This window comes from Pan troglodytes, chromosome 13, assembly GCF_028858775.2.
Source record: "Pan troglodytes isolate AG18354 chromosome 13, NHGRI_mPanTro3-v2.0_pri, whole genome shotgun sequence".
Classification (NCBI taxonomy): domain Eukaryota; kingdom Metazoa; phylum Chordata; class Mammalia; order Primates; family Hominidae; genus Pan; species Pan troglodytes.
This window is the reverse complement of record NC_072411.2, coordinates 108,997,225-109,011,387: the sequence shown is the minus strand read 5'-3', so window position 1 is coordinate 109,011,387 and position 14,163 is coordinate 108,997,225. Positions and strand designations below refer to the sequence as shown.

The 14,163-nt window shown below is 36.2% G+C and overlaps 1 protein-coding gene across 8 annotated transcripts in view; it reads right to left on the bottom strand.

Annotated features, from left to right (window-relative positions):
• The window catches only part of FASTKD2 (FAST kinase domains 2), a 35,136-nt gene that overhangs the window by 20,479 nt on the left and 494 nt on the right, over positions 1-14,163 (bottom strand). For all 8 annotated transcript variants that reach the window (XR_010149678.1, XR_010149677.1, XM_016949359.3 and 5 more), the window contains 6 exon segments: positions 12,488-13,314; positions 9,762-9,865; positions 8,666-8,774; positions 7,940-8,063; positions 7,637-7,776; positions 5,565-5,737 (listed from right to left, as the gene is read on the bottom strand). Coding sequence is in view for 6 of the 8 variants with exons in the window: in XM_016949359.3 (XP_016804848.1) it covers positions 5,565-5,737; positions 7,637-7,776; positions 7,940-8,063; positions 8,666-8,774; positions 9,762-9,865; positions 12,488-13,216 (1,379 nt within the window). In the remaining 2 variants the exon portion in view is untranslated.

The window sequence follows — 14,163 nt, the reverse complement described above, 5'->3', positions numbered from 1 at the left end:
TAAGATGTTCTATGTAAGACCCATGGTAACCACAAATGAAACACCTTTAGAGACTACACCAAAGAAAAACAGAAAGGAATTGAAACATCTCACAAAAGAATCAACAAGTCACAAAGGAAGATAACAAGAAAGGAAAAGATAGAAGAAAAAACTGTAAGACAGAAAACAAAATGGCAATAGTAAGTCCTTCTCTATCAATAATTACTCTAAACATTAAGTGGATTAAACTCCCTGATATGGTTTGGCTCTGTATCCCCACCCAAATCTCATCTCAAATTTTAATCCCCATGTATTAAGGGAGAGACCTGTTGGAAGGTGATTGGATCATGGGGGCAGTTTCCCCCATGCTGTTCTCGTAATAGTGAGGGAGTTCTCACAAGAGCTGATGGCTTAAAGTGTAGCACTTCCTCGCCCTTTCTCTTGCTCTCTTCTGTTACCTTGTGAAGGTGACTGCTTCCCCTTTGCCTTCCGCCATAATTGTAAGTCTCCTGAGGCCTCCCCAGTCATGTGGAACTGTTGGTCAATTAAACCTCTTTTCTTTATAAATTACACAGTCTTAGGTAGTATAGCAACGTGAGAATAGACTAATACATTCCCCAGTTAAAAGACACAAAATGGCTGAATGGATTAAAAAAAAAGACCAAACTATAACTTGTCTACAAGATACTCGCTTTAGATTTAAGGACATACACATAGTTTGATAGTGAAGAAACGGATAAAGACATTCCATGCAAATGGTAACCAAAAGAGAGCAGAGGTAGCCATACTTATATCAGACAAAATATACTTTAAGTTAAAAATTGTCACAAGGACAAACAAGGTCATTACATAAAGATAAAAGGGCCAATTCATCAGGAAGATATAACAGATCTGAAGGGAGAAACAGATGATACAATAACAGTAGGAGACTTCAATAACCCCACTTTCAATAATTTATAGAACATCCAGACCTAAATCAGTAAGAAAACAAAGGACTTGAAGAACACTATAGATCAGTGGTCCCCAACCTTTTTGGCACTGGTTTCATGGAAGATAATTTTTCCAGACTGGGCATAGGGGGGTGTTTCATAAGGCATTAGATTCTCATAAGGAGCACGCAACCTAGAGCCTTCACATGCACAGTTCACAATAGGGTTCACGCTCCTATGAGAACCTAATGCCATGGCTGATCTGACAGAGCTCAGGCAGTAATGTTCGCCTGCCACTCACCTCCTGCTGTGTGGCCCAGTTCCTAACAGGCCATGGACTGGTACCAGTCCGTGGCCTAGGGGCTGGGGACCCCTGCTACAGATGAAATGGATATAACAGACACATACAGAACATTCCAGTCAATAGCACCAGAACACATATTTTCCTCAAGTGCACATAGATCATTCTCAAGAACAGACTATATGTTAGGTCACAAAACAAGTCATAACAGATTTAGGAAAACTGAAATCAGACCCAGTATCCTTTCGGATCACAAAGAAATACAATTAGAAATCAACAGAGGGAAAACTAGAAAATTCACAAATATGTGGAAATTAAACAACACACTCTTGAACAACCAATGGGTTAAAGAAGAAATCAAAAGGGAAATTAGAAAATATTTCAAGACAAATAAAATTGAAAACACAACATACCCAAAATTATGGGATGCAGAAAAAGCAGTACTAACAAGAAAACTTATAGCAATAAACACCTATCTTAAAAAAAAAGAAAGCTATCAAATAAAAAACCTAAATTTACACCTCAAAGAACTGAAATAAGACAAATAAACTAGGCCCAAAGTTAGCAGAAGGAAATAATGAAGATTAGAACAGAAATAAATAAAATAGACAATAAGAAGTAGAAAAAACCAACAAAACGAAGACTTGGTTTTATGAAAAGATGAACAAAATTGACAAACCTTTAGCTAGACTGACAAAAAAAGAAAGAAGATTCAAATAAATAAGAGACGAACAAGACATTATAACTAGAAATAAAAACCAATGCCACAGAAATAAAAAAGGCTCATAAGAGACTATCATGAACAACTGTATGCCAACAAATTGGATAATCAAGAAGAAATGAATAAATTCCTAGAAAAATACAACCTACCAAGACTGAATCATAAAGAAATAGAAAATCTAAACAAACCAATAATGAATAAGGAAATTTAATCAGTAATCAAAAACTTCCCAACAATGAAAAAGGCCAGGACTAGATGGCTTCATTGCTGAAGTCTACCAAACATTGTGAGAAGAATTAACAATACTTCTAATGTGCTTAAACTTTTCCAAACACCTGAAGACAGAGAACTCATTTTATGAGGCCAGCATTACCCTGATACCAAAGCCAGACACATGCATTATGACACAAGAAAGCTACAGGCCAATATCCCTGATGAACACAGATGTAAAAATCCTCAACAAAATGTTAGCATTAGAAGGATCATACACCATGAATAAAAAGGGATTTATCCCTGGGATGCAAAGACGGTTCAGTATATGCAAGTCAATTAATGAGATACACCACATTAACAAAATAAAGGAGAAAAATCATATGATCATCTAATTAGATGCAGAAAAACCATTTGATGAAATTCAACAACCTTTATGATAAGGGCTCTCAACAAATTAGGTATAGAAGAAATGTGCCTCACTGTAAGTAAGACCATATATGAAAAGCCATAGCTAACATCATATTCGATGATGAAAAACAAATATTTTCTTCTAAGACCAGGAACAAGACAAGGATGCCTACTCTCATCACTTCTATTCAACAAGGTACTGGAAATCTTAGCCAGAGTAATTATGCAAATGAAAGAAAAAGAAAGAAAAACAACCAAATCAGAAAGAAAGCAGTAAAAATATCTGCTGTGTTCCTATACACTTATAACAAACTATCCAAAAAGGAAATTGGGAAAACAATCTTGTTTATAATAGTATCAAAAAGCATAAAATACTTAGGAATAAACTTAATCAAGGAAGTGAAAGACTTGTATATTGAAAACTACAAAGAAATTGATGAAAGAAATTAAAGACACAAATAAATGGAAGGACAGTCTGCACTCATGGATTGAAAGACTTAATCCTGTTAAAATGTCCATACTAACCCAGGCAGTCTACCGATTCAGTGCAATCACTATCAAAATCCCAATGGCATTTTTTTACAGAAATAGAAAAAAAACTTAAAATTCATATAGGACCACAAAGGAATCTGAACTGCCAAAGCAATTTTGAAAAAGAACAGAGCTAGAAGTATCACACTTCCTGATTTCAAAATATATTACAAAGCTACAGTAATTAAAACAGTATGGTACTGGCATAAAAAAGACAAAGCTGCCAAGACTACACATAGTAAAAGAATATGCTCTTCAACAAAAGGTGTTGGGAAAACTGGATCTCCACATGCAAAAGAATGAAATTGGAACCTTATTTTATAACATACACAAAAATCAACTCAAAATGGATTAAAGATTTAAACATAAGACCTAAAACTACAAAATTCCTAAAAGAAAATGTGTGGGAGAAGCCTGATGGCATTGGCTTAGTTAGGCAATGATTTTTTTTATATGATACCAAAAGTGCAGGCAACAAAAGCAAATACAGACAAGGAGAACTATATCAAACTAAAAAGCTGCACAGCAAAGGAAACAGTCAACAAAGTGAAAAAGCAACCTACAGAATGGGAGAAAATATTTGCAAACCATACATATGATAAGCAGTTATTATCCAAAATATATAAGGAATTCCTGTAACTCATATATTTATGCTTATTGCTATAAGTTTATATAAAACTTAATGCTTTAAGTTTTCTTGTCAGTATTGCTTTTTCTGCATCCCATAATATATATATTATATATATATTTGTAGTATGTTTACATATTATAACATACTGTAACTTAATAGCAAAAATAATAATATGATTTAAAAATAGGCAAAGGACTTAAATATTTCTCCAAAGAAGACATACAAATGGCCAACAGGTATGTGAAAACATGGTCAACATCACTAATCATCAGGGAAATGCAAATCAAAACCACAATGAGATATCACTTTACATCTGTTAGGACGGCCATTATCAAAAAAACAAAACAAAACAAAATCTAACAAGTGTTGGAGAAGATGTGGAGAAATTGGAACCCTTGCACAATGTTGATAGGACTACAAAATGGTGCATGGAAAACAGTATGAAGCTTCCTTGAAAAACGTAAAAGTAGAACTACTACCTAGTAAAGAAAAGCCCAGGACCAAACTGCTTCACTGCTGAATTCTACCAAACATTTAAGGAAAAATTAATACTAATCCTACTCAAACTATTCCAAAAAGCAGAGAAGGAGGGAATACTTCCAAACTCATTCTACAAGTCCAGCATTACCCTGATACCAAAATCAGACAAAGACACATCAAAAAAAACAAAAAACAAACAAAAAAACTACAGCACAGTATCTCTGATGAAGATTGATGCAAAAATCCTCAAAAAAAATACTAGCAAACCAAATTCAACAATACATTAGAAAGATTATTCATTATGACCAAGTAGGATTTATCCCTGGGATGCCAGGATGGTTCAACATATGCAAATCAATCAATATGATACATCATATCAACAGAATAAAGGATAAAAACCATATGATCATTTCAACTGATGCTAAAAAAAAAAAAGGCATTTGGTAAAAGTAGAACCCTTGGTAAAAGCAGAATCCCTGTATGATCCAGGGATCTCACTTGTGGATATATTTCAATTCATAAGAATTGAAATGAGAATCTCAAAGAGAAATCTGCACTCCCATGTTAAGTGCAGCATTGTTTGCAATAGCCAAGATAGGGAAACAACCTAAACATCCATCAGCAGATGAATGGATAAAGAAAATGTGATATATACATATAATGGAATATTATTCAGCCTTAGAAGGAAATCTCGTCACATGCTACAACATGGATCAACTTGAAGGGCATTATGCTAACTGAAATAAGCTAGTCATAGAAGGACAAATACCGCATGACTCCACTTATATAAAGTATCTAAAAAGGTGAGTCATAGAAACAGAGATTACAATCTTGATTGTCAGGGGTGAGGAAAGGGGGAAATAGGGGAGTTGCTATTCAACAGGTATAAAGTTTCAGTTATGCAAGATGATTAAGTTCTAGAGATCCACTGTACAATATTGTTAACTATATCGTTAATAATAAAGTCAGCAATATTGTACTGCACACTTTAAAATTTACTAAATGTTCTTACCATAATAAAAAAAAGTCAAATTTTTTAAAAGACAGATTTCTCCATTTTTTAATACAGTTAAAATGAACTATGAACTTAGGAGCTACGAGGATAAGCTGGGAGGGTTTGAAATCAAACTCCTATAATGAATTAACTAATACATTATAAAGAACAAAGAAACAAACAAGACAAAGGGCAGCAAATATAAAATAAAATTTTGTTTAACCTTATAAATGAGTAAGGAACACTATGTTTTATTTATTGGCATGGATGATGACTATGGGTGTGTTCACTTGTAATAATTCATTAAGCTTATGATTTATAACCTTTTTTGTAAGTTATATGGCAATAAAAAAGGTAAAAAAAAAACAAGTACATACTCTTTGTTCTGGCATTTGTAGACATGATTGAGAGAAGAGTAAGTATGAAGAATAGATAGAATGTTTTTCATGTTTAGGGATTCAGGATCCTCTACTATTCTCTTCATAAACAGGTCCATTAAACCAACAGGTCGAAAGCCAAGGTTTTCAAATAAAATGAGGATAAAAAGAACCTTAAAAAGAGAAAATTGAGGGAAAACTCTATAATAATTACAGTATGCTAATAGTAATTTTTTAGATCTCAAAAAATCTAAGCAGCAATTCAACTGTCCTGATCAACAGAATATATCCTGAAACAGAATATTTCCATGAAAAGGAACAATCATCTTTCTCTCACAAAATCTGTTCTATTAATTCTTGAATTGGGTATCCAGTTAATAAGCAATCTTTTTTAAGCTGAGAACCAGGGCATACAATGATTTCTACGTTTCCATCTGATTTAAAAATAAATCTCTTCCCACATGCTTTTCATACAACATATCTGAAAATTACTTTTAAATATGCCTTTTCTGAAGGTTTTCAAAATGACCAACTCAATCGTGAAATTCTCGCATTCCCAAACTTAAATACTTCCTAGATTATAACATGTAAGACATAACCCCAAAATTTCTATATTTAATATTCATACCTATAAGTGAAAATGGAACTGAAACATTATGATTAAAATAAACTTTCAAGTTCACCTCCAATTTCCTTCTCAATCTTTCTTACTTAGGATTATTACTTCTCTTTCTATAACCAATTTCCACAGTAAACTCAATATTTACCTTACTCTCCAAAATAAACTGAACCTAGAGATCTAACAGTTATCACCTATTTCATTGCAAAAAGAAGTTTTTACCAGGTGCTTCATTAAATGTTTATATTCTTAACACAGCTCCTGATTTTAAAGGCTTTTACTCTGGAAAAAACAATGGACATAACCATTAAGTAGTGACATTTTATTCTTCAAAAACCCCAAGCCTGTCACATCACCCATCTTTATTATTTGAAATCTAACAAGAACAAAGTATAAACACGGAAATCATGCTAAATATCTAACAAAAGCACCATACAACCCTTTTTTTTTTTTTTTTGAGACAGAGTTTTGATCTTTATTGCCCAGGCTGGAGTACAGTGGCACAATCTCAGCTTACTGCAACCTCCACCTCCCAGGTTCAAGTGGTCCTCCTGCCTCAGCCCCCCTAGTAGCTGGGATTACAGGGACATGTCACCATGCCCGGCTACTTTTTGTATTTTTAGTAGAGATGGGGTTTCACCATGTTGGCCAGGCTGGTCTTGAACTCCTGACCTCAGGTGATCCACCCACCTTGGCCTCCCAAAGTGCTGGGATTACAGGTGTGAGCCACCGCGCCCAGCCCATACAACCCTTTTAAAACGAAAAAGAAGAGCAAATTTTTGTTTCAAATAGAAAGATGACCAAAGGATAGAATAGTATACAGATTGTCCTTGACTTACGGTGGGGTATATCCCAACAAACTCACCATAAATTGAAAATATTTTAAGTCAAAATGCATTTAATACATCCAACTTACTGAACATCATAGCTTAGCCTAGCCTACTTTAAACACGCTTAGAACACTTACATTCACCTATAGTTGGGCAAAATGAGTTAACAAAAAGCCTATATTATAATAAAAGTGTTGAATATCTCAAGTAATTTATTGAATACAATATGCATTGTTTACCCTCATGACTGCACAGCTGATTGGGAGCTGCGACTTGCTGCCACTGCCCAGCATGAAAAGAGAGTATCATACAACATATCACTAACCCAGCAAAACAACAAAATTCAAAATTCAAAGTATGGTTTCTACTGAATGCGTATTGCTTTTGCAACATCAAACAGTCAAAAAATATTAAGTCAAGCCATCCTAAGTTGGGGACTATTCATATTAGCAAGTAGCCCCCAGACAGGAATAATAAGGAGCTAATTTTTCAAAAGTCAATTCAGCATTGGAATATTTTGGTATCTTAACTACTATAAAGGTGAAAGAGAAATACTTAAAATGCTAAATGAATTAGTGTTTTAAAAGTTTGTGAGGCTTATTCTAAATTGTTAATGTACTCACTTTTCTGAACTTCCAGATGTCGAAAGTTGCAGCCACATAATCTGCAAGTCCCTTGAAGAGATCCAAATTATGGTATTGGAGGTCTTTGCAGGACTGCAATATGTTGATCATTATTCTTAAAGGACACCCATGGATATTATCTTGAAGAATGAGTTAAATAAACAAACAAAAATTACCTGATTGTTTTGAATACAATATGCTTTATTCTTTTTTCATATAAAAGCAAAGTTTTTAAAACAAAACAAAAATAGTCTAAAACAGAAACTCAGGTATTGCAAATGATGAAAGAAAAATTCCTCTTACCTAGGACCACCTTACTGCATTCATCCAGGAGTATAAGAGATCGGTGATTCATGGCAGCTAGTACTTCAAACATGTGCTGGCTATTCAAAACAGAAAATCTGTCTAATTCCCTCAAGGCTTTCATCTGAAGAAAAACAAATTTTAATTTAATTTACTATCTATGACAAAATAAATTAAACTTTTATTTTTATTGAGACAGGGTCTTGTGCTGTCACCCAGGTTGGAGCCTCAACCTCCCAGGCTCAAGTGATCCTCCTGCCTCAGCCGCCCATGTAGCTGGGATTACAGGCATGCACCACCTACAGGCATGTACCACCACGCCTGGCTAATTCTTTGATTTTTTTTTTTTTTTTTTTTTGCAGAGACAGGGTCTTGCTCAGTCACCCAGGCTGGTCTCAAACTCCTGGGATCAAGAGATCTCCCTGCCCTTGACATCCCAAAGTGCTGGGATTACAGGTGTGAGCCACCATGTCTGGCCTAAATATTTATTTTTAAACAAAAAGGATGAAGTTTGGGTAATATGACCCAGACAAATAGATAAATAAATATACATGTATATATATACAGATAAATAAATATAAGGGTACTTCTATTCATTCACTTTAGTGAAGCTAAACCTAAAAGCCCAGCAATGCCCTCCTAGAAAATTGACTTCAGGCAGTGATAGCCGGTTATAAGAAAGAATTTTTTCAAATCTCATCCACTAGAGAAAATTCATGTGTTTACCTCCAGTTTCCTCTTAAGAGCAATCGGTGCATCTTTTCCAATATACTTCATCACAACTTGTAATGTGAAGACATCTTCTATTTTCCAAACTTGCTGATCAACTAGTATTCTGTTATCAAACACAATAAATATTAAAATCATAGAATCTTCCAAGCAGAAGAAAAATCTTAAAATTTCATTTGGTCCAGCCCCTTCTTACAGGCAAGGATTATGAAGCCCAGAGAAATGATCTACCTGCTTGAGAGAGTGTAAGTAGTTAAAGATCGAGACCCAATCTATTAATAGTGCTATTTTCTCTCACATTATTGTGCTGTCTTTACTAAAGAACAAATTATGTCAGGAGATTATAGTAACATATCCTATGCATAGTCAATGTCAAAGGGAGTTAAGTTTTACTCTCACTAATCTATGACATTAGATCATTTATATCAATTTTATAAATTCCTTTTCAAGCTGGGTCAATGTCAACCCTCACATAGTCCCCGAATAACTATTCTGAATTAAATATACATATCAATTCTCTCCTACCCCGCATCAGTACTATTTTTTTTTTTTTTTTTTGATACAGAGTCTCGCTCTGTTGCCCAGGCTGGAGTGCAGTGGCGCGATCTCAGCTCACTGCAAGCTCTGCCTCCTGGGTTCACGCCATTCTCCTGCCTCAGCCTCCCAAGCAGCTGGGACTACAGGCACCCACCACCACACCCGGCTAATTTTTGTATTTTTAGTAGAGACGGGCTTTCACCATGGTCTCGATCTCCCGACCTCGTGATCCGCCCGCCTCGGCCTCCCAAAGTGCTGGGATTACAGGCATGAGTCACTGCGCCTGGCCAGTACTATGTTTTAAAATAAATTAATTTAGATTTCAATGTTACTCACATCTTTGTTATTATGGACCCTAAGAGAAGTATTTCCAGCCTATGTCATCCAGAGTCAGGATTTTAAGCTTAATAAGGCATGAAAGACTGTAACTACCAACAAAGCCTCCCCAACCCCTCCTCCCCTCAAGAAAGGAGTTTAGTTTTCATCTCAATTTCTTTATTCCAGATATATGAGGAACAAAGAAAACCACATGAAGAAAGCATAAGAGAGTTCTCACCTGAATCCCGTTCGTAGAACATGAACATTCTTGCATGGTTCCATTGCCTCTAAAACAGTTGACAAAACTGAAAGGCATATCTCATCACACTCATTGATACGTTCCTATTGAAATATAATTACAAAAACACTACAGATCATGAGCCCATAGTAAACTATCTTACCCAAGCAAAACCACTGAACTGATGTACTGAATAAAACGATTGAGTATCAAACCAACAATTCCTACAGTCAGTCCACAATAAACAGCATCTTTGGGAAATAAAAAGTCATACTTACTGAATTTTCCAGCTGACTGATACACATCCTTTTATGCATCAACACTTTTTTACCTTCACCATTATCACTGAAAACACATTTGATATTTATTATATTCCACTGCTTCTGAAACAACTTTTATTAAACATTATTTTTACCTCTACTTGGAATTCAAGGTCATTACAAAGGCAAAAACAGTTAAAGTGCAGGAATATAAGAACTACTGAAGTACAGAAGGTAACTAGCCCATCTCTAAAGATCCTTAAATGGTTGTGCCTTTACAATTTCCCTAGATCCTTTCCTGGGTATCAAGGTGAAACTTTACTTGTGAGTCTTCTGATTCACATCTCCTGCCACATTCTACCACTGCTATCTGGGTCTCAAGGGAAGCCTACACCCCACAGATTCTTCTTTCAGGTCCATTTACTTAGGGTACTAAGTTTGATTCCAGAAATAGTGGGCATAATTTGGAAAGTGAATAGTAACAACACAGCTTAACTAGCAGTACTCAACAGTTTAATCACAACTAGTCTATACACCTCACAAAAAATCACATCTGAGGAAACTTAGCCTGAAGAGAGAGACGCTCTTTTGCTAAAATTACATAACCAATGAATCACAAAGTCGTAAGTCAGAACCAGGTAATAATAAGAAATGGTTATGGTTAGAAGAAAAAAAAGGTTTCTTTCCTATGAAAGGGTTTCCTTAACAATTTTACAGCATTCCATCCATATCTACTATGAAAGAAAAGACCACTTGTCTATGTGTTTGAAGGGCAAATTCATTGATGGCACACTGTCCTTTCACCTCTAAAATGTCTTTACATTATTCCAACAGGTCAGTGAGACACCATCATCCATACAGATGTTTTGACTACAAAAATCTACTACTCATACCTCACCAACACAGATGTCATCCCGATGCAAATATCTGTCCAAAATCTAGTAAGAGCATCACTGACCAGGTAAGGTGATTTATTAGTCACTTTTAAATAACTACATAGGAACTAATACACAGCCTACAAATAAACAGGGATATTCTGTGGTTTAAACAAATACACACACATACACTAAATACAAATTAGTTATTCCTTAAGGACATATGGAAATCACAGTAATGTAAAAAGTTAAAAACTTTCCCATAGCTATGAACCCAATTATTGAATTCTATAGCAAGACAGGATATATGCCAGATTATCCCCAAGGAATTCCTGTCTTTAAAAAAATTATTATTATTATTTTCAGACAGGGTCTGGCTCTGTCACCCAGGCTGGAGTGCAGTGGCACGATCATGGCTCACGGCAGCTTCGACCTCCCAGGCTCAAGTGATATTCCCACCTCAGCCTCCAAGTAGCTGGGACCACAGGCGAGTACATCACACCCAGCTAATTTTTGTATTTTTTGTAGAGATGGAGTCTCCCTTTGTTGCCCAGGCTGGTCGCAAACTCCTGGGCTCAAGAGATCCTCCTGCCTTGGCCTCCCAAAGTGCTGGGATTACAGGTGTGAGTCACCACACCTGGCTAAGAAATTACTTCATTATCATTGAGTTTATACGTCAGAAGTGTACACTCTTAAAACATAAATGATTAACAAGCTAATCCTTCCTTCCTTACATTTGGCACCATTTCAGTGACATTAAACAGGACACTGACATTCTTGCTTTAGACTAAAAATGGCTCCCTCCATCCAATTTTAACCTTCTTCCAATACATTTTCCACTCATTCAGTGATCTAAAATATAAATTTGAGCACGTCAACCCATTGCTTAAAATTCTTCAACGGATTCCCATTGCCTACAGGATAAATGCATACTCCTTAGCTAGCCGTAAGAGGCTCTTTATGATTTGGTTCCTATTTTTCTGGCCTCTTGTTCTGCCCCTAAGCCTCTTGCCCCTCACTCCTCTCCTTTGATCACCATGTACAAAACTTGTTCCCACCCAAACATACAACTCCATCATTCTGTGCTTCAGCTACACCAAACTACTTTCAGCTCTTCAAATTTGCCAAACTTTTCCTCTGGGAACAGTAGGGCATGCAATCCTCTCTACTTGAAACACCATCCCCTTCACTATCATTCTGCTCATCAGTTTAGGCATCATCTACTGGGCCTGAATTCCAATTCTACCATGGACTACATTCTCTTCCTTCCCCTTCCCTTCTCTCCTTCTTCAACTACCCAGGCTTTCTTTGTATATCTTGCATCTCTCCTCACTTTAGCTTCTTCACCACTACTCAACCCTGGGGATGGTAAATGTGGAAGGCTTTCATAAATTTCCATAGCAAAAGGAAGAAAATAACTAGCTAACTTAAGGCCTCTAAATCATATAATATATATGCAGAAATAAATATAAAGGAAACTACCATTCCATTTGATAGTCTCTTTTAAGAAGGCTACATATCTATATCCCTTCATTCTTTCAAAATATTCTAAACCAAGTAAATGCATGTTTAAATCTCCTTTTTATTTTACCTGGGTCACCCTCAGCAAAGTCTGCACCAAAATAGTGTTCTGAGGGATTCCAAGCTTCACTATGGCGTGAAGACTGAACAGTAGGTACTTATACTGCATGATCTTGGCTTCTCTCATCATATGTTCACAGAGCTGATTAAATGCAGGGTGGCTAAACATCAGTCGTTTTTCAAAGCGCTTCTGGTCATCAGACAGTCTTTTGGCAATTGTCCACATTGCTGTGAAATAGTTGCTACTAGGAAATGTTGGCGCTTTTGAAAATGCATCTAACACATCACTCAGGGAATTACATTCCTCAGACAGTTTTCTACTGCTGATACGGTTTGGTTTTGTTTCCTTGGTAAGAACATCTTCATTGGAGACTTCATGATTAAGGTTTACTTTCTTCAATTCATCATCAGATTTATCAACAGGGACAAGAGACTGCTTTGAGTCAAAAAACAGTCTTTTAGCATAAAGTAGTCTTTCAATTCTAAGGGCTGTTAGAGTGCTTATGCCCTTTGTTTGAAAGCCAACATCTGATTTAAAAATGAATGCATCCTGAAAGAGATATCTAATGATATCAGTTGATTGCATTCTGTTATGAAAGTTATTTAAAATGTTCCAGTTTGAATGAACTATTTTTGGTTTGCAAAGTCCCAAACAACATAGCCTCATAGTTCTGCTTGTTGAAACTAATGTACTGAATTGTCTAAGGTTCCAGAAAAAGGAGCCCGCTTTGTTATTCATTTTGCTCTCCACTGAAACACTTCCAAATGGCTTCAAAGTTGTCAATATGAAACCAACGTCACTTCTACTAGTGAAAAAGAACACGTGCTGTGGTTTTCCTGTAGGGGAAGAAGTAATGAAAAGAATAAAAATTAAAACAAAACTTTTACTTAAAGAAATGAAATGCATTTAACAGAAGAGAAAATGGGGAACCTATGGAGCCATTAAACATTTACATAAAACAGTAAAAGTTTTTTTTACCAATGTGGGCTCCCTCCAATCTACCACAATGTGTCCAGTTTCAAAGAAGCCAGGTCACTTTGGAAGTAGTCATTGTATTAATGAGATTTTTCTGGTGCAAAAGCGTTCCATAAAGCTTTCTCTGTAGGAGAGACTTTTGTTGGCATTGTTATGGAAATGTTCTCGGTGAAAATTAGGGGATTAGCATTGATAGATCATTTTCTTTTTTCTTCTCTGTTTTTTTTTTTTTTTTTTTTTTTTTTTTTTGAGACAAAGTCTTGCTATGCCGCCCAGGCTGGAGTGCAGTGGCGCGATCTTGGCTCACTGCAACCTCCACCTCCCAGGTTCAAGCAATTCTCCTGTCTCAGCCTCCCAAGTAGCTGGGATTACAGGCGTATGCCACCACGCCCGGCTAATTTTTGTATTTTTTGTAAAGACGGAGTTTCACCATGTTGGCCAGGCTGGTCCTGAACTCCTGACCTCAGGTAATCCACCCGCCTCGGCCTCCGAAAAGTGCTGGGATTACAGGCGTGAGTCACCGCGCCCGGCTGATAGATCATTTTCAACATGACGATTTAGCAACGGCCGAACCCAGACCATCAAGAATAGGGACCTGGGCAGGTAGAACGGCTCAGTGGAAGAAGCAGAAAACGAAAGCGATGTCTGCATGTGGCCTGCGCTTAAGAGGAAGATCTTATACAACCAGCCAGCCTCACCAGACCCCAGAA